This window comes from Perognathus longimembris, chromosome 5, assembly GCF_023159225.1.
Source record: "Perognathus longimembris pacificus isolate PPM17 chromosome 5, ASM2315922v1, whole genome shotgun sequence".
NCBI classification, from domain to species: Eukaryota; Metazoa; Chordata; class Mammalia; order Rodentia; family Heteromyidae; genus Perognathus; species Perognathus longimembris.
The window spans coordinates 20,963,325-20,987,881 of NC_063165.1; the positions used below are offsets into that span (position 1 = coordinate 20,963,325).

The 24,557-nt window shown below is 36.4% G+C and overlaps 1 protein-coding gene across 4 annotated transcripts in view; it reads right to left on the reverse strand.

Moving 5' to 3' along the window:
* Robo1 (roundabout guidance receptor 1) overlaps window positions 1-24,557 on the reverse strand; it is a 367,669-nt gene that overhangs the window by 17,731 nt on the left and 325,381 nt on the right. For 2 of the 4 annotated variants that reach the window (XM_048346427.1, XM_048346426.1), the window contains 6 exons: window positions 23,830-24,000; window positions 21,841-21,948; window positions 17,878-18,022; window positions 13,645-13,893; window positions 4,057-4,463; window positions 801-953 (listed from right to left, as the gene is read on the reverse strand). In XM_048346427.1, coding sequence (XP_048202384.1) covers window positions 801-953; window positions 4,057-4,463; window positions 13,645-13,893; window positions 17,878-18,022; window positions 21,841-21,948; window positions 23,830-24,000 — 1,233 coding nt within the window. Of the gene's footprint in view, window positions 1-800; window positions 954-4,056; window positions 4,464-13,644; window positions 13,894-17,877; window positions 18,023-21,840; window positions 21,949-23,829; window positions 24,166-24,557 lie in introns of all 4 variants that reach the window. The other 2 variants (XM_048346425.1, XM_048346424.1) reach the window with 1 other exon arrangement.

The window sequence follows — 24,557 nt, forward strand, 5'->3', positions numbered from 1 at the left end:
GAAACTGGAAAAATGGAGAATAGTAAAGGTATATATTGTTTTCATTTCTGAAATGAGCAGTTTATGTGAACACAAGGACTATAGAGGCTTGGCAGGAGCTGGAAGGCAATCATTCTTGTAAGGAATATGATGCTGTTAATGAATTTTTCATGCAATTTCTAGTGTCAGTGAATGCATTGACTTTAGTACTCATAGCAAGACAGGGTAAATAGGGGAAATACATAGATGCTTCACTCCAGATCTGTCGGGGATGGCTATACCTTTAAGACCTGGGACTGCGTGGCTATTAGCCACTCCTACCTTCCCCCCCTCCCCCATCTGGGACGGAAAGTCGGCCCAAACCAGCCCCGCCTCTAGTCTTGGAGCACATGACTCATAATGGCACAGGCCTCAGCCCAGGGGTCCAGTCCTGGGGGGACTGTGATCTCTGCCTCTGTGGGAAGTTCCTTGACATCACCGTGATGGACAGTTCAACAGCCAATCATTAATACCCAGTTAGTCCCTCCTCTTCCTGCTGCCATTACTGTTATATAAACCCCTCCCCTGAATAAAACTTCAGGAAGCTCCTGAAGCTTACTCTGAAATGCCCATGAGTACCTGGCCTCCTTGGGGAGTATGGGTGGGGGAGGGCATTCTCGCGGCCACACCCGGTCTGGAGTGTGGCCCTTGCTCCCGCATTACTTCTTACTGGCCAGAGGCTTGCGTGAGAGTGAAAGGGGAACACACGGAGGGGGCAAATAGGCCCGGGATCTATACCGAAGGAGGTATAGAGTTAGTCCGGCACAGATCCATGGACTTACCATCTGTGTAGGCTTCTCGGCGCAGGTGTCCTGGCTGGTGCTTTTGCTTCTTGGTGGGTCTGGCTTTGTGCATGACAGCAGCACTCATGTTGCTGTCTGTAGACACAGGACTTGTGGGCCTAGGGCACTGAGATGCCTGAAGATGTCGGCGGCCTGAGGAAAAAGAGCAGAGCAGAGACTCATCAATGAATTGTAATGATCTAAGCAGCAAGCAAAGCAAAGCTTTAAAGCTAGAAACATTCCAAAAATTAAAAAACACAACATTTAGCAAACATAGACCTCCATTTCAGCCAAATAGATGTTTATGGTATTCTTTGAAAGCAAAATACTAATGTCTTTAGATTTCCATTTTTTTTCTTTTTAAGTGGTCTGAAATTGGCCTAACTTCCATGTTGAGGTCTGCCAAAATACATACATACATACATACGTGTGTGTGTGTGTGTGCGTGTGTGTGTGTGCTCCTTATCTTCAAGACATTTGCTGATTTGGGCTACTTGAGTCATCCCTTCAAGGCTTCTATGTTTGGGTGTTAATATCTAGATTTTTTAAAAGACAAAATATACAGAAGTACCAGTGGGAAGCAAATTAAATAATTAGAGTTGGTGTATTTCAGAGCTTTCCAATTTCTCATGCTTATACATCTACGGTATATTATAATAGGTATAACATATTATAAATTATATACATTATACAGTAAGAGTAGCGAGGTCTTGGTTCTGTGTTTACCGTCCCTGTTTTGATTTCTAGACACTTCAGTCACCAATCCAGCCCTTTCTATCATTTCACAAAAAAACTTCAAAAAGATCTAGATGCAGACTGCACATCTTTTAGTTTATAAACAAGAAACAATATACAATTAAATCAATGCATTCAGAAATGATAGCTGATGCATACAAATGGATAGACATTAACAGGGTCAAAGAGAAGCAGTGTGACTAAAGTATTCATTAAGATTAAGTTCAAGTTTCATAAGAAGTGCCACCCTTTCCTGAAAGGGATGTTGTTAGAGGCTGAGCCTTATACATGTTTAGTTCATTATAATTATGAGCCAAACAAATGCCAGAAGTGCCACTATATCATAATAAAATAAAATATTCAACCAAATTCTCTTTAGCTAAGATGGGAGGTTATTACAATTAAAGTTACATATCCATGAAAACAGAGAATTAGGACTGAGATGAGCTCATTATTTATTCTATTGTGTAAAGCAATTCACTGCATATAGACCCCCGAGGCATGAGGTTCTTTACAGATGAATTTCCAACATTATTTCTATGTTTCTTTGATTTAATGGACTGAAACACATCTTTAATGCAATATGAAAGTCATAGTTTGAGATGTTTAATTTCACATAGTTTGTTTTTTAAAAGAGGACTAAAAAATGAGAAAAAATAAGAGGTATATGTAAAGTTATTTATGAGGAAAGATAATTAGGTTTCCATATTTACTACGTTTAGCAGCTTCTAAGGAAAAATGAATGTCTAATTCTATTTTTAAAATATAGGCATGGATGAAGTAAGTGTAAATTCTATAATAGTAAGTTGAGGAACATTAGATATTTTTATACAATATATTTTCATAAATAATTTATAGAGATTACATTAGGTTATATTTTTTCCTTTGAATATAGTCTGTGCCAATAAAAGTTAATGATCTGTTTAATATCTAAACAAAGCAAAGAAAATGGAAGATGTAACAATTATTAAACTTTAAAATATAAAACAAAAACCAGGCACTAGTGGCTCACAACTGTGTATTCCTAGCTACTAAGGAGGCTGAAATCTGAGGATCATGGTTCAAAACCAGATCATGGATGAAAGTCTGTGAGACTCTTACCTCCAATTAACTATCAAAAAGTCCAGAGTGAAGCTTTGGTTTTTGTGGTAGAGAACTAGCCTTGAGCTAAGTCCTAAGTTAAAGCCCCAGGATCAGCACCAAAAAAATTAAAAACAAAATAAATCCAACAATAGCAACAAAACATCCATTACTGAATTACTGTGATGGTCTGTATTTTTCTGAAGTATATGTCTTCCTCTCTGATTACCATCCTTTGCTCTACTACTTACATTTTCTCAGCAACCAAAAATATACTTACACACATGCACAAACACACACAGTAATTTGCACTTATATGTACATATATGTTCACTCTAAACAAATAAATGTCATATGATAAACAGAAGTTTATGAAATTCAAATTCTTTTCTTACTTATACTATTTACTTCCTAACAAGATTGGGAGGAAAAAATAAGTCAAAATGGAATAAACCTAAGAAATGAGGCTTCATTATATGGCTCAAGAGGTTAGCACCTGCCTAACTAGCTGCTGCATCTTGTGTTCAATCTCTGTTCCTCTAAAACAAACCAAACCAAACAAAAATAACCTCCCCCAAAAGGATAAACATTCCTTTAAAAAACAGTATTGGCAATGAAAACGAGAAAAAAATATATAACCTAAAATTAGGATAAGTAAGGGAAAAGGTGCATTGAGAGGTGTGGGTGAGAATGTTGGAAGGGGCAACATTGATCAAGATGAACTGTATTCATATACTGCTCCAGTGAATGACAACTCCTTTGTAGAACTATTTAAATATAATAAAAATATTCAAAAATGTAAAATCATTAAAAGTAAAAAAAAATTCTTAATTTGTTCTCATAATTAAGTTAAAAATAAAAATAAATACTTGAAAATATACACATATTACAAACATTTTTGTTTTTATCTTCCTGATGAAATTACTAGAGACTCAGGAGCCAAGGCCCATTTTCCCATGGCTGACCATCCCACCTGTATACTTTGCTACTTTTCCTCCAGAAGTTCAAATTCAATAGAAATATGATAATACATTTGTTCTTGGGGACTTCCTACATTAAAATAGTATTGACCATATGCATTTATTAGAACAAACTTCACTTTATTGAATATGTTGACAGTTTATAGAAATAGTATCAATTTGTGAAAAAGAATGCATATAGACCTGTGTGACTATTTGCTATGACTATCCTTTAAAAAATGAGTATATTCCAGATAGCTTCTGATCACTCTCATGGCATAGGATTTATTAAACAAACATAAAAGATTGAGAACATCTAGTCAGTAATAAAATGTAGGTCACCCAGCTTGGCCATATCCTTGGACTTTGGATTCCTTAGGCAGCAATGGAATTTCACATGGGCCCCAGGATCATAGGAGACAACCAGCCACTAAGTGACAGACTACTTTCTTTCCCACCTTGGTGAAGGGCTCCTGACTTACCAGCTGCGTCCTGCATTTGACGCCTTGCCACTTTGAGACCAGCATACTCTGCAGCTGCTGCAACAGCCTGGGCGAAATCAGCATCCGTGAAAAAGGAGCCATCGGAAGAACTGACACTGGAGCGCCCACTGGAAATGTTGTCCTCCTCTGAGGCTGAGCCCCAGCCGTTGATCATAGACCCCGTGACAGAGCTCTCCAGGTCACCAACACTTGAGGCAGGGGTCTGCTCAAGCCCACGTAATAAAAGCCTTCGGGTTTGCATTTTGGCGACTTCCATGTCAGCTTCGTCTTCTTCCTCCTCTGGTGCATCCGTATCCATATCTGAGACCAACGGTCCAGAAATGTAGCCATAGGTGTGTGGCGGGGAAATTGGTCTTGGTGGTGGAGGAGGGCTCACAGGCTGTCGTCTGCATGAAGATGAATAAAAAGGTTACTACACTCAGTTCATCACTTAAGACACAAGACAATAAATGAAGTTCACATGTACACAGATTTGATCCTAGCTGTCGGTAAGCTCACCTGATCAGGAAATATAAATAATAAATAAAATTTCACGCCTAAGCTTGGTTTTATTTTTAGTTGTACCTTATAGCCAAGGTCTCAATGGGATTACATTTTCACTTAAGTTTAATAGAACTGAGCTTTTTCTCCATATGTTTTATCATTTGAAGTATGTTCAGTTAAAAACACGGTAATTGATAATTATTTAGGGGACATTTGTAATACGTCTCGAAGAGTTTCCAATATTATTGATTGGTTACTATTTGTAGACAATAACAGCAGACATCTCTCTCTGTAAACAGCTGGGTTCTTAAACTTTTGTTTTAATTATTTCCTTGTTTTGCTACTTTCTATTCAAAGACAAATAAGTCAGACAGTTTGACTATTATAAGTAAAATTTCATATGATTAAAAATACATATTCAGCATAGGACCAATTTCTTTTACAATTCATTCTACTTAAAAATCTCTGAGACCCAAGAGCAAATTTTCTCTGATTTAATCGTTTATGGATTTCACTAATGGCTATTAGACATTTTAAATGCGACTAATTTTATTGTTTATCTATCTATCTAACAATGTGCTTAATAGTATTTTTTCTAATGTTCTGAAACTAAAAATTAGGACATGTTAGATATCTCACAATCTAATATAGAATTAATGATAACAGATTTTGGCCATGTCTCACTAGCCTCACACAACATCTTCATGCACAGTGAATATATGATCACTAAGAGGGCAGAGAACATCTTCCTTTTAGTGGGAAATGGTGTAATAAAAATAAGCTATTCCCAACAGAAAAGAATGTCTAGAAATAAATTAGGAGCAAGAAATAATAATAGCAATCTTTTAATGGAGGATTTCTTGATCAATGACTTACTCAATAGTCGCAATTCTCTCAAGTCAAGGTGAAAAAGATGATGCAATGGGGGACAAAAAAAGAAGAGTGAAGAGAGTACCTTATCAAATAGATGACTTCCACACAAGCCTGCCAGCCTGAACTCTACTGACGAAGGGTAGCTATGATTAGGGTTTAGTGTCATCTGGTGACCAGCACAGGTTGGGAGGTTAAGGTAGATAGGGCCTGAATGATCATCCACTTGAGCATGTGTCTAAATCATTCAAGGACTATCAATATCTACACATGCTGCCCAGGAATGAGGTCTTTACCAATGGAGTAAGTTAGTGGCAGTACTCCTCCTTCTCCACTATTATGACACTCATATATAATATAACAGTCATTAGGGCTAACCAAGAAGAAGAGTGGCTCTTCACCTGGTTTGCTCCTTAATGTTGCTTCTGTACTCAAGCATCTGGAAGAGGAAAAATCAGGAGTAGAAGGAGGTCTAAAACAAGGACATATCTTTATTTCTAGCCACTAAAGCTACAGACTTTACAAAGGAGTTTTGAGAATATATGGCTAAGGGATCAAATGAATAGGACAGATGTGAAATTAAAAACAAAACAATGTTGGATCTGGTTAAATCAACTAAAGTCAAAACAGTATAGAATGAGCTTAAGTCACCTGTGATACAGAGGTTAAAAACTAAGTCAAAATTGGAGCGTTTGAAGAAGACCTTATTCTGTTTTTAATCTCAAACTGAGATACTTTTATAAAACGATTTGATTATTACTAATGGAACACTCTAAAATAAATTATTAGCTAAAATGAATGCTACTAAAATAGTACAATTAACTCACCAAACAGTTATTTTTCAGATAAGTGTACTTTATGATGTTAATTCTCAACTACCTGATTTATGTTTTAAATGGTCATTTTATATATAAGGAAAATCCAATTCCAGGTTTGCCAAAGTTCTTTTAACTCATATACATCAATTGCAAAATTTAAACTAAAATTTTCTGTATAAACTCATGACCTTCATTCTAGAAATAATATTATAGCACATACACACACAACACATACATGTATGTTTCTAAAGGCCAGGTGAGGTATGTTTCATATACTCACACATTAAAAAATCCAAGTTATGAAGCTAACATTATATTGAATAAGTATGAATATATATTATACATGCAAGCAATTACATGTCTTTACATATACCAATATATATGTATATAAATACATACACAGTTCTTTAATATAATGCATGGTTTCTCATTTCTGGGTGGCATTTAATGTGTTTGCGTGTGGCACTAGAAGAAATATGAAAAATGTGCCAAAGCTGAAGTTATTTAAGAGATTAAAACAGATAATTGGTTCAATGTGGTGTCTTATACACAAGGAGGAAAACCATTGTTTAATTTGGAATGCAATAAAATACCATACTTAAAAGTTAATTTGCAGCCTTTGTCAGCATGCCTATCCACAATTCAAAAAAAGTTATATTTTTTTAAAGACATGTGAGACTTCTTAGCACAAAGGGGATTATTTTGTCCATCAATAAAGTGAAGCACAATGGCCAAGTTTGCTATGAAAGGAGGCCAGCCTTGTTATGTTTGGATAATTCACATTCTGGAGGGCAAAAATATCTTCATGTTAAACAAGGGCTGGCTTTTCAGTATTACCACCCCATGCAAATTCTGAGAAGAGACAGAAGAAAAAAAATATTCAAACCATCTGTAAGTAAAGGCAGCCCAGAGAATGTGTGATAAACATGAGCAGTTTGAAATATGTAATATATTCTATTTGAAAACAAAAAGCTATTTCAGGATGCTGCAATCAAGTGGGACTTGTGGCAAATGAACCTCAGCCCTCTAGATTCCTCCCCCCGAGGGGGTTCAGCATCTCCTGAAATAATGTACAGCATAAGATGGCAACTCACAGCACTCTTGGCTCCTGACAAAATGATGCCTTCATAAACATGTTCAAGGGAAAAGGAGACATGCCACTAATTCAGGAGACCCAGTGTTTATGCATTTTGCCATAGAGCACTTACCACACAAAAGACAAAAATGAGAGAGGGAAAAAAACCACATTAGTTTCAATTCTTAGTATAATGAGTTATTCCACATGTAAAAATAGCTTTTGCAGTTCAAGATATTGATGCTAAGTATTAGCAAATGCAAACAGTAGCAGACACATTTAAAATCCATAGGTGGAAGTTAAATTACATTATTCTCAGTAGAACTATCTGAAAAAAATAGAAGGAAGATTCTTATTTTGTTGACCACCTAATCTGCTCAGTTTTATTTTAAAAAAAGGAAAATATTCAAAAAATTATAAAATTTCACTAAAATAGTGAAAGTCTTTAATGATTATTTACTTAATAGTTTGTGCTATAACCATTTAACTTCAGTATATATACATATAATATAGGAATTACATATGCTCCTAATCAATAAAAACAAAATGATAAATATGTTTATTCTGTAAATGTTTACAGCATACATAGTATGATAAAGATCTTCCTGTGTTTTCACCCACACAGATATAAAACCTTCAGCTACAAGAGGTTGGGGGATGTTTAACACTTTAAGACATGTCAAGATTCCGTTTGAAGGCATGCGAATTGAATACAATAATTGCATATGGCTATGGAAGAATATATTTTCCACAATGTCCATAACAATTGTCCATAAGACGTGATCTTCTAAATGAACAGTGAGTTTCTGGATTTACCTACCACTGGGCCCCAGTTGTCAGTACACTTCATAAATACATTGAAAACTTTCCTCAACCCAGATGCCATTGAGAAATGGCACTAACCTATATTATATTCTTTTTTTTTTTTTTTTTTTTTTGGCCAGTCCTGGGCCTTGGACTCAGGGCCTGAGCACTGTCCCTGGTTTCTTCCCGCTCAAGGATAGCACTCTGCCACTTGAGCCACAGCGCCGCTTCTGGCCGTTTTCTGTATATGTGGTGCTGGGGAATTGAACCTAGGGCCTCCTGTATCCGAGGCAGGCACTCTTGCCACTAGGCTATATCCCCAGCCCCTATATTATATTCTTAAAAGATGAGGCTGTGGGGTGGAAACCTGGAGGATAAAATGACCACAGAGATAGAGAGAGGCCAAGGAGTATGAAGATACAATAATATGCATGGAAAATTAACTTGGAAGAAAACCAACAACATGGATAAAGCCACACAGAATGGAGATTAACTGTTCAACTGAGACTTCAGAATTCCTGCCTCATAGGATTATCAAGAAAATACAACAGTTGTTTTAGACCACTAAATTTTAAAACAGTTGGTTAGGTAGCAACAAAAACAGGAACTTGGACAGAACCTTATGAACACAGTTGAATAAAATATGTATGTCATAATAATGCAGTTCTGAGTAAGAACCATGGTAGCTAATACCTGTGATATCAAAGAAAGAGGGTCTGTGATTTCCTCTGGAATCTAAATGATACATAAATGTTTGCTCAAAAATGAGAGTGGAATAAAGGTGTTTCAGGATGATGAGAGAGCCCATGCCCTATGCAAAGAACTTGAGGTGATTAAGAAATGAGCTCATTCCAGGAAGCCTAAGAAAGCTATTGTGAAGTCAACACAGACAGCAGCAGGAGTGAGTAGTAAGGGGAAAGACAAAAGGCATGGAGGGTCAGCTCACATAGGGTCTTGAATGCTACATTAAAGAATCCTCTCATTCTTTTAAAAGAAATGAGACATCATTGAGAGATTTGAAACAATGGAGAGACTCATTGGTCATGCATTTTAGGAAAAGGCTGATGCACAATTTCTCTATGGCAACTTGACTGGATTAGGGGACAAGGATAAAGGCAGGAAGGCCACTTAGTGGGGCATTACTATAATGCAGGCAAGGAAAAATGGCTGTCAGAACAAGGGAAGTGCATTTATAGCTGGAGATAACATGTATCATTCAGACTGGTATTTAGGTAAAAACGTGCAGGAACATGTACTTGGATATATGGGGCTGAAGCTCTGTAGAGAAACAGTTCTTTCTCTGTAATGAAACCAACATTGAAGAAGGGAAGAATAATAAGAAACAAAAATTAGCCACAGGTGGAGCAGACACTGGAGGCCATAATAGGCCTGAGAGATTTCACTCAATGAGTCAATCATGGATCACAGTACAACCTTGTTTAAAAATGTCCAAAAGGTAGACACAATTAAAATATTAACATTAGGAAATGGATTCAGTAAATTACAGAATATATTTAATAAAGTGTCTGTGTTAAAAACTTACCACTCAGGACAATAGGTAGTTGAATTAAAAAAGTGGCTGCTGGAATAAAATACTAGCAAGTCACAAATTTAAAGTAAAATGAGAACACATAGAGATGAAGGATGGTAAGGGTCTTTGCTGGTCTCTAAACAGCTACTTTCTGAATACATAGATCATTGTCATTAATGTTTTCACTTTATGCATTTGTATGTTTCAAAATGTTCTATAGTAAACACAGAATATGCATTCACCACTTAAAAGACATTTAGTGGGTTTTAATTTTTAATGAACTTTTATAGACTTTTTATCAGTGTTATTTCCAGACAAGATTCTGGCAATCAAATTCATACTTCCTCTGTGAACAGTGTGACAAATACTTAGCACATTTCCTGATTATACGTGTCCATTTCAGCAAGCATTTATTGCTCTAAAACAGTAAAATGCAGGTCACTGCCAAATTCTACTAGACACAGATTCCTTATCAAATATTGGAAAAAGTTTGTGAAACACAAAGGCATGAGTTCTGTTCTGGAAGAACTTTGAATATACAGCTACAAATAGTGACTGTTAAAGCAACCCGAAAGCCAGTTAGCATGGAGACAGAGATTCAAAGCTTTGAGAAGAATATAAAGAAGGTTGGTTGGATTTTGTCAGGAAACCAGGGAAAAGCTTCACAGAGAGTGACACGAGAGCAGGACATGGGAGGAGGAAAAAATGTTTGGGTAGACAATCATATAGTAACATGTATAAAACCTTGGCCTCATTGGTGACTTTAAGATAAATTCAAGGAATTTCAGACTTGAGATGAGATTAGTGTGTGAAAGGAATGGGAAAAATATAAGTAAAGAGGAAAGGATTGTAAAAGGCTTTGAACATAGGCTGAACAGCACAAGCTGACTTAATGAAGGAAACATCTAGAAGTAAACTGAGTAGGGAGAAGAGAGAAGAAAATTTGAGAACCTTTCAAGCACAAGGGAGTATATCAAGAAATAGAGATCGAGCACTTGCCCTAGCCGTTGTAGGAATGAAAACCAAGGAACAAAATCATGAGTTATTTTGGTGTTAGCACTAAAGGAATTTGGTCAATAAGTTGAGTCATAGAATAACATGAAGACAATAGGAGATAATAAGAAAATAGAATAACTCAGCGGGTTTTAAAATAGACTATTAAAAAAATAATTTTCCAGCCAGGCATCAATGACTCACACCTATAATCCTAGCTACTCAAGAGGCTGAGAGCTGAGGATCTCAGTTCAAAGCCAGCCAAGGCAGTAGAGTCTGTGAGACTTTTATCTCCAATAAACTACTCAGAAAAAGCCAAAAGTGGCACTGTGGTTCAAGTGATAGAGCGCTAGCCTTGAACATGAGGAAACTCAGGACAGCACCCAGTCCTGGGTTCAAGCCCCAAGACTAGCAATAAATAAATAAATAATCCCATTATCTTTGCAATTTTTTACTATAATGACTAAATAAATGATGGTTGATAATCTTGGTTAAAATAGCCTTAAGTAATCATATAGACAAGTTCATTTTTTTGTCTTTTACTATTCATTGAATTTTCTTGTAGACATATAGTCAAAGTCTAATTATTACAAATGTAAGAAAACGTGCAGCCTATGTTTCTTTGTGTCTGGCTTGCTTTGCTTAGTATAATTTTTTCTGAGTCTTTCCATTTCCTTATGAATGGGGCAATGTTATTGTTTCTGATGGAGTCATAGAATTCCATTGTGTGTATACACCACATTTTCTTGATCCATTCATCTATTAAATGTTCACACAGTGAGATTAAAAGAGGACATTCTTAGGAGAGGATCACAGGGGCTTAATAGCTATATGTATATCATCATATAAAATTATGCTCATCAAAATAAACTCCAGGAAATGGAAACAAGAGTTTTTTTTAATTGTATGCTTTTGTGTTCTTTTCTTTTCTTTCTTCTTTCTCTGTTCATTTCCCCCCCCCCCTTATCATTGCTGTTTTTTTGTTTGTTTGTTTGTTTTTTAAATTTTGGTACTGTTTGTCTCGTATGTCAATTTATCTGAATTGGGCTGGGGAAAGAGAAGCACAGAAACAGTGGGACAAAGGGTGAATTAATTCAGAAGTGATACTCACTAGACATTATGTTGGAAATGAATTATACAACTTTTGGGGGAAGGGAAAGACTGGGGAAAAACTGAGAAAATGAGGGAGAGGGTGACACTGTTTAAAAAGAAATGTACTGACTATTGGAATTATGTAACTGTAACCTTTACAATAATATATGAGTATAAATGACAAAATTAAAAGATAGCAATTAGGTAAGACAAAAGAATGAATTAAAAATTTCACTGAAAAGATGAATTCTGATTCAGACATGTCGAAATATCTAAGTGAATGTCACCATTGTTGCACTTAGGAACACAGTGAGATCTAGTTAAACACATTTAACAACTATCAGAATGATTCAAGGGACAGCTGAACTAGCTGACTGGGTGGTGTATAGGATAAGGATGGAAGGGAACTAATGCTGAACACATTATTGTTAAACTGTAAGTTGAACACTTTCCCTACTTGAGAAACTTATTGTATGTTATCGCATTTGATTCTCACAAAGATCTCTCAATTTGCCATCATTGAAGACAGTTTAGGTGTGATAAAGACTAAGAAGTCTTTATATTTAAGCATTAGGATTCTGCTTTCAGCAGACTGATAGAAGCCAGAATGCACTGGACTAGGGCACAAGGGGGATCAATAGAAATGAAGTGACCAAAAAATACTAAGCAGCAGAAAGCCATGGAATTAGGGGAGAAGGCTAGGGAAGTAGTAAATAGTAAAGCAAGAAAAGAATTTAATGACAAATGAAAATATTATACTGAAGTGATTTTTGTTTGCCAGGAAGAAGAAAAGGATTTTGTAAGGCAAAACAAAAGAACAGAATTTCCAAGTGGAAGAACAGGTACCATTAAGCAATAAAGAGAGTGGAAAGGAAACAAGTAGTTTTAGATAATGAAAGAAGATATTTCTGAGCTTAATAGTCTGTATTAGAATATCTTTCTTTTCTAATAAGAATAGGAGGATGGCTCATGACCTTTAATAGAGAAAAAGAGATAGCTTATTTGTGCTGAATCTTCCTATTATTCCAAGGGTTAGTAGTATTATATTTAAATACATGCAATCCAACTCCCTCTTTTTGTCACACAAAATCAGTTTTAACTACTTCTTTATTCTAGAAATCATGTGATTTAAATCTGTTAATAACCTCTTAATGATAGAATAGTTAATAAGCCTTACATATTCCTTTCAGTGTACACAGAAAATTCAAGTACAATAAAGTAGATTTATTATTCATTCTAGAATATTGAAGGAAAACCTTCTGCAGCAAATAATATACTAAGTTTCAAAGGATATTAGGAATATGCAAAGGAATAGATACATTAATATATTCTGTTAAGGGCAATAAAACAGTACAAATAAGTCATCAGCAATGGAGAAGAGCTAACGTGATCAGTAATAGGTTTTATGTCATAGAAATGACAAGTGTTAACATTATATACAATAAGAATGCATTGTTTGGTGATGCTCCATCTCTAGTCTAAAACAGTCTAAACATACACATGCATGCACATAGACACACACACATAGTTTAGCTGCTTGGAAAAAAGATTCCATCCTATTATCTAGGCCAAAATAAGAGCATCTGAGTCCAACATAACATGAATGTAACACACTAATTTTTTCTGTAACATTATAGTTGTGAGAGAACAAAATATAGCTCAACTGTAAATATAGATAAAGTTTATTTGAATATCCCAATAATGATCCTAAGTGCATATGAATGAATCTTATTCTATGCCTACCCACTCAGGAATCATTTAACCCACAATGATAGCCAAAAACATTGCTTGAAGATATTTTAAGTCATGTGATTTGTTAATTACTTGGGGGAAGCATTGATATTGCCGTTGAGGAAGGGAAATGATCTGATAGGTCAGGACAGATGTCAGTAATACCATACCTTCTGTCTGGTTGGTGCTGCACATGACCAATCTCCTCTGGACAATCCTGTAACATTGGCTGGAGTTCCTCCTGCGGGGAAGGGGTCAGAGTGGCAGTGGACTGATGGCTATAGGACACAGCAGCTGGAGAAGATGCTGCTCCTCGCACAGGGGGTGTAGGGCCTCTTTCATCTTCTTCCTCTTCTAATTCATCCTGTTGCAAGTACATTCTTGCTGGTGGTACAGGACATGGCATTTCTTGGTCATAGCTATGACAGACGGTAAGAATACGTTGAGTTACTTCAAGTTTCCAATTAAATGACTTGTACAGTAAGTGAAATATCAGCTTTGAATAGTTTCTTCTAAATCTATTCTTTGAATAGGTTCTCAAAAATGATTCAAATTTAAATAGATTTTCAAATATCTCAAATTAATGACATTGTTTAAAACAGTTCACAGTTAACATGGGTTTGTGAATGACCGCATAAGCTATTATTTTTTTTTCCTCTGAGATTCTGTATTTTTGACTATATTATATGGGCTCAGATTTCATGCAATAAAGGAATCTACTGGATGTAGTTTAACTTTGTACATCTCAGATGCATTTGGTATATTTTGTTGCTCTAATTCAACTTGTTCTCTTATTTGAAATTGGTATTTCAGATAACCCAAGATGAAATTCTAAACTCTAGGAACAAGTACTGTCACTCCGTTCAAAGGAAGATGCACTGGAAATTAACTTTAATTCAATACAATCCTCTTTTCCTCTGAAACTGTAAATGATCACTATTTCTTTAGTTGAACACAAAACTAACAAGTTGGTTTGTACTGAGGATGATGATGAGGGAAAAGACAATGCCCTTGAAGAATGAAATGCTTTTCTCCTCTGCTTAGAGCTGTGAAAGAAACAAGATGAATTTGGGGAAATTTATCCTTTTTTTTTTTTGTCGTCCAGGCTGTGGGCCTATCAATGAGAATGGGTTGTGACATACTGCAGTCTATACATTGTGCTTTGCCACCATAGGTCCCTACTCACTCTCTACTATCTTATCTGTCTTGTTTACTTTCACTCATGAGAGTTGATGTTCAAATAAGGTGGTGGTTTTGTACTTTTTTTCTAATCCTAATAGCTCACCCTTTGTCAACCTTTTCTATACATAATTTTTTTGTTATACAGTAACATAGCAATTTGCTCTCATCAACTAGAACTCATGTAGAGCACTGCTCCTTTTTCTCTTCCCCGTTGAAGTATTCACCAATTCATCTCTATAAATGCTCTCCAGTTCATTCCCTTATTTTTATCTGTTACATGTGCTACTGAAATAATCTTTTAATTGATCTTTTTGCCTCTGGTCACTCTTTTCTTAAAATCTTCACATTGCTTCAAAATTACTTTTCTATAATGCACAACACTCTTGGGTGATTCATTTGCTCCAAAATAATAAATGGTTCTGTAATTGCCTACAGAAAAATAATGCCAATGCAAGACATTCACGTCTCCGCATAATCTGGTTTCCATTTGCTTTCGAAGCTTCCTTTCACTCCCTGCCATATGTTTCATGTTAGGTCTCCAGGAGTCCACATCTTTGTGTGGTCTTAATGTCCCTGAAACTCTCTTCTTAATTGAGAACCTACTCATGTGTCAAGGTTAAGAACAACCAGCAGATCTGCAAAGCCTCTTTCTTCCCAGTTAAAACAATTCTTTCAGTTTGGGCTGTAGTGGTATCTAAAATAGTTATTGTTTTCTTTCATTACCTAAGTCAATGTACTTTGCTTTAAATCTACTTTTTTTTTTTTTTTTGGCCAGTCCTGGGCTTGGGCTTGAGCACTGTCCCTGGCTTCTTTTTGCTCAAGGCTAGCACTCTGCCACTTGAGCCACAGCACCTCTTCTGGCCATTTTCTATATATGTGATGCTGGGGAATTGAACCCAGGGCTTCATGAATACGAGGCAAAAACTCTTGCCACTAGGCCATATTCCCAGCCCTGTAAATCTACTTTTGTAAACCAAAATAAGAGTAAAAGTTATATTGAGAAAGCCTGGAGAATAAGCCTTTAAAACACAGTTCATTGATTTTTGCTATTGCAGACTCCTTATTTGCAAGTTCACTGACCCAGTAAAATATATGCACAACCCCCAAATAAGTTATTTGTGATATTTTCATGCTCATTCCCCCAAATGGACCCCAAATCTGAACCCCTGACATGCATACTCATAGTTGATGTAAAACAACATTATATACTTCTTTGTTTAGTCACTGTTCAAATTATATTTAAGGGTCCTCCCTCAGAGCCCCACATTTTGAAATTTTTTTGGTTTAATCTTGGTGGGCTTCATATTTAAAACCACACCTAAAACAGGGCTAAAGTGCTGTGCCATGTTCATAATGGTAAGAGTTTTGTAATGTGCCCTTTTTCTGTGAGAGATGGATTTTTCTCTGTAATGATATAGTGCTGTTGGCTGTGTGTCATATTAATGGACAAACATATATTGAATAAGATATATTTCATCACAGCACACATAAAACACAATTCTGCATGGAGAGAAAAATTGTGTGACCAGAGGTTCCAAGAAACCTAAAGTCATATTTCCCCTAGTAACAACAGTTCAGTATTTGCTAACTCAGAATTTGCAACTGGATTTTTATAATAGTAAAAATATAAGGCAGTCCTAATATATATATATATATCAGGGAGAAAGAAGAGAGAGTTTGAAGTGGTCTACCTCTACTTGATGTTGACACATGCCACATTATTGAAGGATGTTACAACATGATATCATGTTTGTCAGTTAACAAAGTGTGTTGTTTATGGATTCTATAGTACGGATATTAGCCAACTATGGACTGTAGGCAAAATCTCACCCATGTTAGTTTTGCATACTCACAGGACAACAATTATTTTTGCATTTTTAATTATTGTACAAGCAAAGATATAAAGCACTTGGAACACAGGGTGAATCTCACAGCAACCTTACAAAATGTCACTCATGTGGACAACAAGGACTGTACATAAACACATTTGTATAAACATTGAGTGTACACTTTATTAAAATTTTGGAAAGGAGTACACATACATGGAATCTGAGTATAATGGAACTGGAAAAGACTTGTGTATGTGCATTTGTGTGTGCATAGAAAGAATTAAGTCTTGCTGGGAATATGGCCTAGTGGCAAGAGTGCATGCCTCATATACATGAAGCCCTGTGTTCAATTCCCCAGCACCACATATATACAAAATGGCCAGAAGTGTTGCTGTGGCTCAAGTAGCAGAGTACTAGCCTTGAGCAAAAAGAAGCCAGGGACAGTGCTCAGGCCCTGAGTCCAAGGCCCAGGACTGGCAAAAAAAAAAAACCATCACCACCACCAACACACACACACACACACACACACACACACACACATACACACAAAGAATTAAGTCTTCATTTCTATTTCTAGGTAATGGAAAGACTATTTTCAGGTAAATTTTAGTTTTAGGTAATGAATTTTCTGTGTCATGTGAGTTCTTCCTTCTTGGTTCTGCCATGCAGAAGCAGAACCAAGTGGTTTTATATTTAGTTGAATAAGTTCTGGGAAAAATGCAACTTTCTAAGGTTTGTCATGTGAATTATTTGTACTTATTAGCTCATTTTGATGATCAGTTCTGGCAAGTGTTGATTCCCACAGTTTTCAACATGATATGACTTATTGAAGGAAAAATAGTTTTCAGAACAACATACACATGACCTGTAACATCTGCTCCAAGAAGTTCTAAACATAATCAGGTGACACCCAATATGGAGATAACTTCTGAGACAGGCATTGATTGCTGGGTCACCAAAGAGTTCATACAATCTGGATATGCTGTTTCTACTACACTAAAAACCATGAAAAAATGTTGATAAACTGAATATAGGAGGCAACTGTAACAAAATGGTTAATATTTATGTTAGCAGACATTTCTTAACATGTGTACATGTGTGTATATATATATGTGTGTGTGTGTAAATATATATTCACAAAATGATATATGTAGTTCTATACACCTGAACTCAGGTAATTTTACATAAATGTGTGTAAAACATGTGCAGACAAAAATGTGTGTATAATTCTTCATAAAGTATCTTCTAAAATGTGAGTTCCTTTCTTTGGGCAACTCTGAGAAGGGTTGCAGTCTAATGTTTGACCCTAGGAACCAGCCCCTTGGCCATGCAGTTTAGAGGGCTTGTATGGGTTTCAGTAGTCACATTAACTGCTATTGGATGTCTTCCTACCTTTCGTCTACACAAACGCTGTACTCTTCACTGTTGCTATGTGGAGGAGGATGTGCTGGTGGGGGAGGAAGCAAGTCTGCCCAGTTCATGCCACCTTGTTTTGGTACCTTCGGTGTTCGTGCCCCTTTCTTGTGCCCTTGACTCCCTAGAAAAGAAAACATACATCCTTTATTTGTGGCTTAAAAATGTTTTCATTGTCCCAAAGTTAATTAATTCCTGAACATATAATCTTATAATTTATATATATAGAGAGATAAAATGCACTTTTCCTCATTAACTTTAAACAGAATTTTGTATAATTGGAAAATCAAAATACAGCCAAGTTTAACAGGGAAATGCATAGCAAAGAAAGCAATACAAAAGCAAAAATGAACTTTATGAGTCATATCACTAATTGTGATCTTCCTACAGCAATTAATTGTATTATGGATTATCATCTAAAACAAATGAGCTGTAGACATATTTTTCTGGCATGCCTTTCTATTATTTAATTGCTGAAACCTAAAATACAATATGATGCAGTTATGATCTATTAGAGCTCCACTGTTGCATTAAATCACTGAATATATATATAATTTGTACTTGTCCATTGAAATGGTTTAGGCACAATTAAATTACTAGTTTTCTTTAGAAAGGAAGGTGGAGAAGGAAATAATTGCTAGAAGAACTAATATAACTAATGACAAAAGAGGCAGAAAAATGTTCTTTCAAGAAGTATTCTCAGCCATTCTTTTAATAAAATTATGGTTTCTCATAAAGAAAAAAATAATGTAGTTAGAGATTAGTAGTTTAAAGCAGCTAGTGTTTCAAGTGCTACAGTGTTGTGATTTTGGAGTTGGCATATACTTTAATCATTGGAAGTTACACACATAGTCATCTCTTTAATTTTGGGATTAAAATGTATTTGGGGACAAAATACTCCTCAATTATGATTACAGATGCATGTGTAATTATCAACAATGACTTTGCAATAACTTTTTTCCCCATATGACCCATTCATGTTAGTGTATTACCTGTAAGTTTTTTAACCCTATGAGAATGAGCTACAAATCACATGGTGAACAGAACCGATTTTTGCTTATTCAAAGAGTCTTTCTTTAAAGTTGCTGGGAATTTTTAGGCCATGGCCTTGTTGGTCATACTAGATCTTTTTACATGCCAAGTGGGTGTGTGTGGGGGGGGGTGGGAAACAGGAGAGTAAAGAACAGGCTGGTACTAGATACTGTGTTCTGTGTCTATGCTCTTTATGCCTCTACTTGGCTTGGGTTGAGATGATTAGGCACTATGGTAGAGTTGACATTAACCAATGTCTTCTCTTGATTTACTGACATAGGTACCATGAGTGACTCCAGCAGCCTTAAGCAGGTTAACATCACTGGGTGCCAGTGGCTCATGGCTGCAATCCTAACTACTCAGGAGGCTGGGAAGTAAGGTCTGAGGTATGATATTTATTAGTAACTCAGGACTAGAGAGACAAAGAATCCATGTTTTTGCTTATATGTAGAAGCTAGATTTAGCTTACAAACTCCTAAGTAAATATGTTGGGTGGTATGCACATGTATACAAATATTACTAACTGAAATACAGTAGATTTAAGGGAGATCTCAAAGACTGTAATTCCTTAGAAAGCCAAAATCAGTGTTAGGAAAAATAAAACTCCAAGAAGCAGGTACTGGAAAGGGGTAAGGTAGGTGAAGGGTAAAGAAGTAGACAACTGAAGAGGAGAAGATGGGGAAAATGGAGACAAAAAAATTCCATATATATCCAACAAAATTAGTAAGAGCAAGAGATGATGTGGTTAAGGGATAGGTGAGAACTCCTAAAGGATGACAATGATCAAGACATACTGTACTCATAAACTGCTTTGTTAAATGGCAACTCCTTTGCATAACTAGTATAAGATAATAATAATCACAATCCTAATAAGTCCATGAGACAACTCTGAGCTATGGCAGGCCTCAGATGAAACAAGGAGAGCTAGGCCTGAGTGTTGGTTTCCTGGAAACTGTGAGAGGGGGTTGAACAACCCATCAGAAGGAAACACACATCCTGCCTGGATGCCCTGGTGACCTCACGTGGCTCAGTCTCCCGGAACCTATGATTTACTTGCTGTGTAGGATTTACCCTATCCCGCAACCGCTAAGCTAGAAAGTCCCTGCCCTTATGGGAAATGAGCACACCCCTAGCCAATGAGTCAGAGACAGAGCTTGTCCGTGAAATACTGTCCTATCGGTGCGCTAGCCCGCGGATTGCTGACCAATCAAGTAAGCCCATGAACCACCACCCAATCGCAATGCCACTGCTATGATTGTCCCTCCCCCTACCCTACTGTGAATAAAAATCTGGCAGAATAAAGGGAAGGGGGTCACAGTCATGGACCTGCTGCGCCCGGGAAGGGTTGTGAGTCCAGCTCGAGCTGCAATAAACGACTCTCATGCTCTCGCATCGGAATCAGCTCCTTAGTGGTCTTTGGGGGGGGGGAGGGGTGTCAACGGCCTGGCACTTCAGACCCAGCAAAAAGCCAAAAGTAGGGGTGTGTCTCAAGTGATTAGAGGGCTAACCATGAATGAAAAATCCAAAGCAGAGTATAAGGCCTTAAGATTCAACCGCAATACTGGAAAACACACACACACGCGCACACACACACACACACACACACACACACTTTATTCCCTTGCTTTTTTTTCCCTCTTCCCTCCTATAAGATTTCACATTCTTGTAATATTTTCACCAAATATCCACAGAATACCAAAATCTCCAGTAGCACATGAAGTTCTAGGTATCTGGGCCTTGGAAAGGAGAACATCAGTTGAAACATAATGCCTTGCAATCTTATTTTTATTTCCTATGAAAATAGCTATTTTCCAAGCGTCTAGGAATTCAACGATGACATTGACTACAATCATAAACTTAAATGTGTTGTGTTTTTCTCAAACACGGATAGTTGAGAGACTCAAATACAATTAGTTTAGTTAATCTTTGAAAAAAATCATTAAATAATATTTTAATTGTTAAAAGAAAGACAGTAGAGTCTGAGAGAACTGTAAAATGTAAAGGCTTAATTTTTTTTTATCCAAACCATTTCCACACACAATAGGAAATACCAAAGCAGCATAGTTAAGTGAAGACAGCAAAAAAGCAAATGTGATATTCATTACAGCACAGAGGAATACACTCTTGGCTCTAAGAACCTAAAACAACTTCATATCCAGTTGCCAGGAGGTACTGTTTTTTACTCTGTCTTGCAGAAACATACTCCACTTGAGATCAATCAGTTTGTTTTCATTGTGGTGTGACTTGCCACATGTTCCTTCTAATAATGAACCGCCTTTAATTAGAAAAACAGGACTTAAGTACCAGTAAGCGCCCATCTGCAGCCCCTATCAGGAAAACAGCTGGCAAACAGCTGCACCAGCATGAAGACCACAGGGAAGAGCAGCAATGCGGATCCTTGGGCTGGCAAGGTTGCTTTGTGAGGTTTTCAACAAGAACAGAGGGAATATATGGAGATTATAAACTAAGTCAGCTTCCCACTCTACCTACATCTCAGGTGATTGACTTCGTGCCTAACTGAACTCATATGGCTCTCACAATTTCTTTTCAAACGGCAATACATTTAGTAGATTAACTACATGCACATCATACTTCATAGTGTTTTGGGCAAGAGAGAACAAAGTTCCTATTTTCATGAAAAATTAGTCCATACCGCTGACTTTACTGAAGTTCATTAACAAAGTGGAAAATAAGGTGCAAATTATTTTATTCCAAATCGAAAATAAGAGGGTTTATTGAGTGGATACTCCTTTAACTTGCAGAGACCAGACTCAGGTCTGGGATTCCAATGACATAAATTGATTCAATGCTATGTAAGTTCTCAAGCCCAAGAATGTCCACTTCATGATCATGGAATGTGCTGCTGTTCTCATGGGGAGATTGATGTTTTCTTTTGAGCTCCTCACTTACCAGACGTGCTACTGCCCCGATCTGAGCTGTTGTAAGATCCTCCTGTGTTCTGATCGTACGGTTGGTTGTATGGGATAGTTGGAGGAATTGCATCATTGGCTCGATAATCTAGATATTTCAGAAGGGGGGAAAGATTAAACACTTATTTTCTTTGAGGGAATTATTTTACATCTCTGTTTTGTCTACATGTCTGAGTAAAGGAAGGAAGCAATTGGATCACTTATTTGCCTACTTATCTCTTTTCATTTCACATTCATACTGTCAGCATATGTAAAGGCATATAGTTGAAATCAGTATTTTACAAATGCAACCACAAGGATTGGAGGGGTAACTCAGTAGTAGAACGCATGTATCTACTCACCCACACACTCATCCACATACTATACACATATACATGTTATATATGCACATCTCTAATAAGTATATGTATATAGTAACAAAATAATTTAAATAAGTTATAAAAATTATGTCTACAAATAACACCAGATAAAAATTAGGCTATGCATGGCAGCAGATGCCTGTAATCCTAGTACTCAGGAGGCTTTAGTAGGATAGAGAGTTTGAGGTCAGCCTGAGCTTATCCAGTACGACCACATTACAAAATTAAAATCTATAAAGCAAAACAAAAACTTGCCAGCAAGCTTGTACCTCACAAAATATATCCTTAATAAGAGAGTGAAAGATATTAATCTTTTCCCAGGAACCTCTGCTTACTTAGGCAAATGTGAAAATCCAATTGATAAGCTTACCAGTAGAATACATTCAACAATAATCGGTTAGTCTCTTTGCATTCCAGGGTATTTATTAACTTCTGACATAATGAATTTGCTTACTTGCAATGTAAACATGAATCAGAGTTCTGAAATGTCTGCATAGAACACATTCAGAGCATTCCAAAACGTAAATATTAAGTTGAATCTGCACGGTAAACCCCATGATTGCTGAAATGTACCCATTACATCTTTGTCATGAACTGGTGCAGAAATCTTAATAAGCAATTATTTAATTAGCAAAAGCATTTGTTTATTTGGGAAAAGACTAAGAGATGTTATTTCAAATTAAAACAGATAACATGAACTCAATCAAATAAAATATCTACATTACCTTCTTGCAATTTGGGTTTGAAATATTTTATTTTTGAAGAAAATGCTCCCAATTCAAACCTGAATAGAACAAATCTATGTCTCAATCTATGATAACATGCATTCTTTACCTGAGTACTAGCACCATACTGCCCATTTTAAAAAATTGGAGTAATTCTTCTTTTCCTGGATGTATAACTTTGCAAATCATGTTTTAAAAGCCCTAGCCTGAAGAACTACAAAGAAATCAAATACCTATCTATACCAACACATATCACAATACAGAGACATTCCCCTCAGGCCATAAAATACTATTCTGCTGCTTCAAGTTAATAGTGAACTCAATTTATTTTAGGTTCTATCCAGACAGACTTCAATCAGGTCAACCAAGAAAATTTAGCCTCTAAAATTATATACCATAGTAGTTTTAGTAACCATATGAAGTGATAGAACAAATTGAACCACTTCTCGAGTTCAAGTTTAATTTAATTATTTTTTCTTCAGTTTGATATAAAAAATACCATTCATTTATAGAACCATGTAGAAGCAATTATCTTCCATCCTCAAGTGGAAAGATGGGATAGTCTATTTATTGAAAATGTGAGGCATTGTGACGGTTGGACATCTGCCTTATGAATAAAAGATTGTATGTCCTAAGCAATCCCTCACTTACTATCAAATTTAAATTAATCACAAAACCATTTGATGACACTTATATGTTATTATAAAAATCAATTTTCCAAGGTATTGTTGTGCTAATTAACTCTTTGACACGGGGAATTCTGAAACCAAAGAAAGAAGCAGTACCAAAAGGAAACGGTGCATTTGCCAGACCCAGGCAAGTTTTGACAGAGAATGGTAGAGGGTTGAGTGTCAGGGGGCTGAACCTGCAATGCCAAGCTCTCACCTTTATTCAGCTTGTTTTGCTCGATGATGTTATACTGAATTGGGGCGACTTCTTGCTTCTGCTGACCAGGTGGCTTCCAGTGCTTCTCACTCGAATCCTCGCTGCCATTGTTCATGTTGTGGCTGAGGTTGGACTGAATGAGCTGGGTGGTGGCATAAGGAGTGGGCTGCCCTGATGGATTGACAAAACGCCCATCCTTCAGATTTGGGCTATTGAAGGTTTTCATCTCATTGATTTTGTTACTAAGGTCCACATCACCATAAACAGTTGACTCAGGGAGCATCAGATTTGTTTGTTTGTTATCCAGTTGGTTGTTATAATTTGCTATACAATCAGCTATGTGCAATGGAGAGGAAAAGGAGAAAGTCATTCTGCAGGGTTATTCCTTTTCAATTGCTTTCTAAGAAGCTTTGTGAGTCACAGTAAAAATTTGTTGGTAAAGTACAAATGGGAAGAAATAAAATTGGTAGGAATGGCCAAATACGCACAGCAGATTTCAAAAGCAACATTGAGAAACTTAGGGTATACACAGATTTTGTGTAGAGGCTAAATAATTTTGAGCATCTCTTAGTGCTGCGAGGTGAGTAATTTATCCAATTTAAAATAATTTTCCTTTAATGACTCCTACACTAGAAATTTCATTAAAATAAATGTGTAAGGGTCAACTTTAAAATTTTCGATTCTTGGGTTACTTACTAAGCGAGTTTGAATCTAGTAGTTAGCTGTTG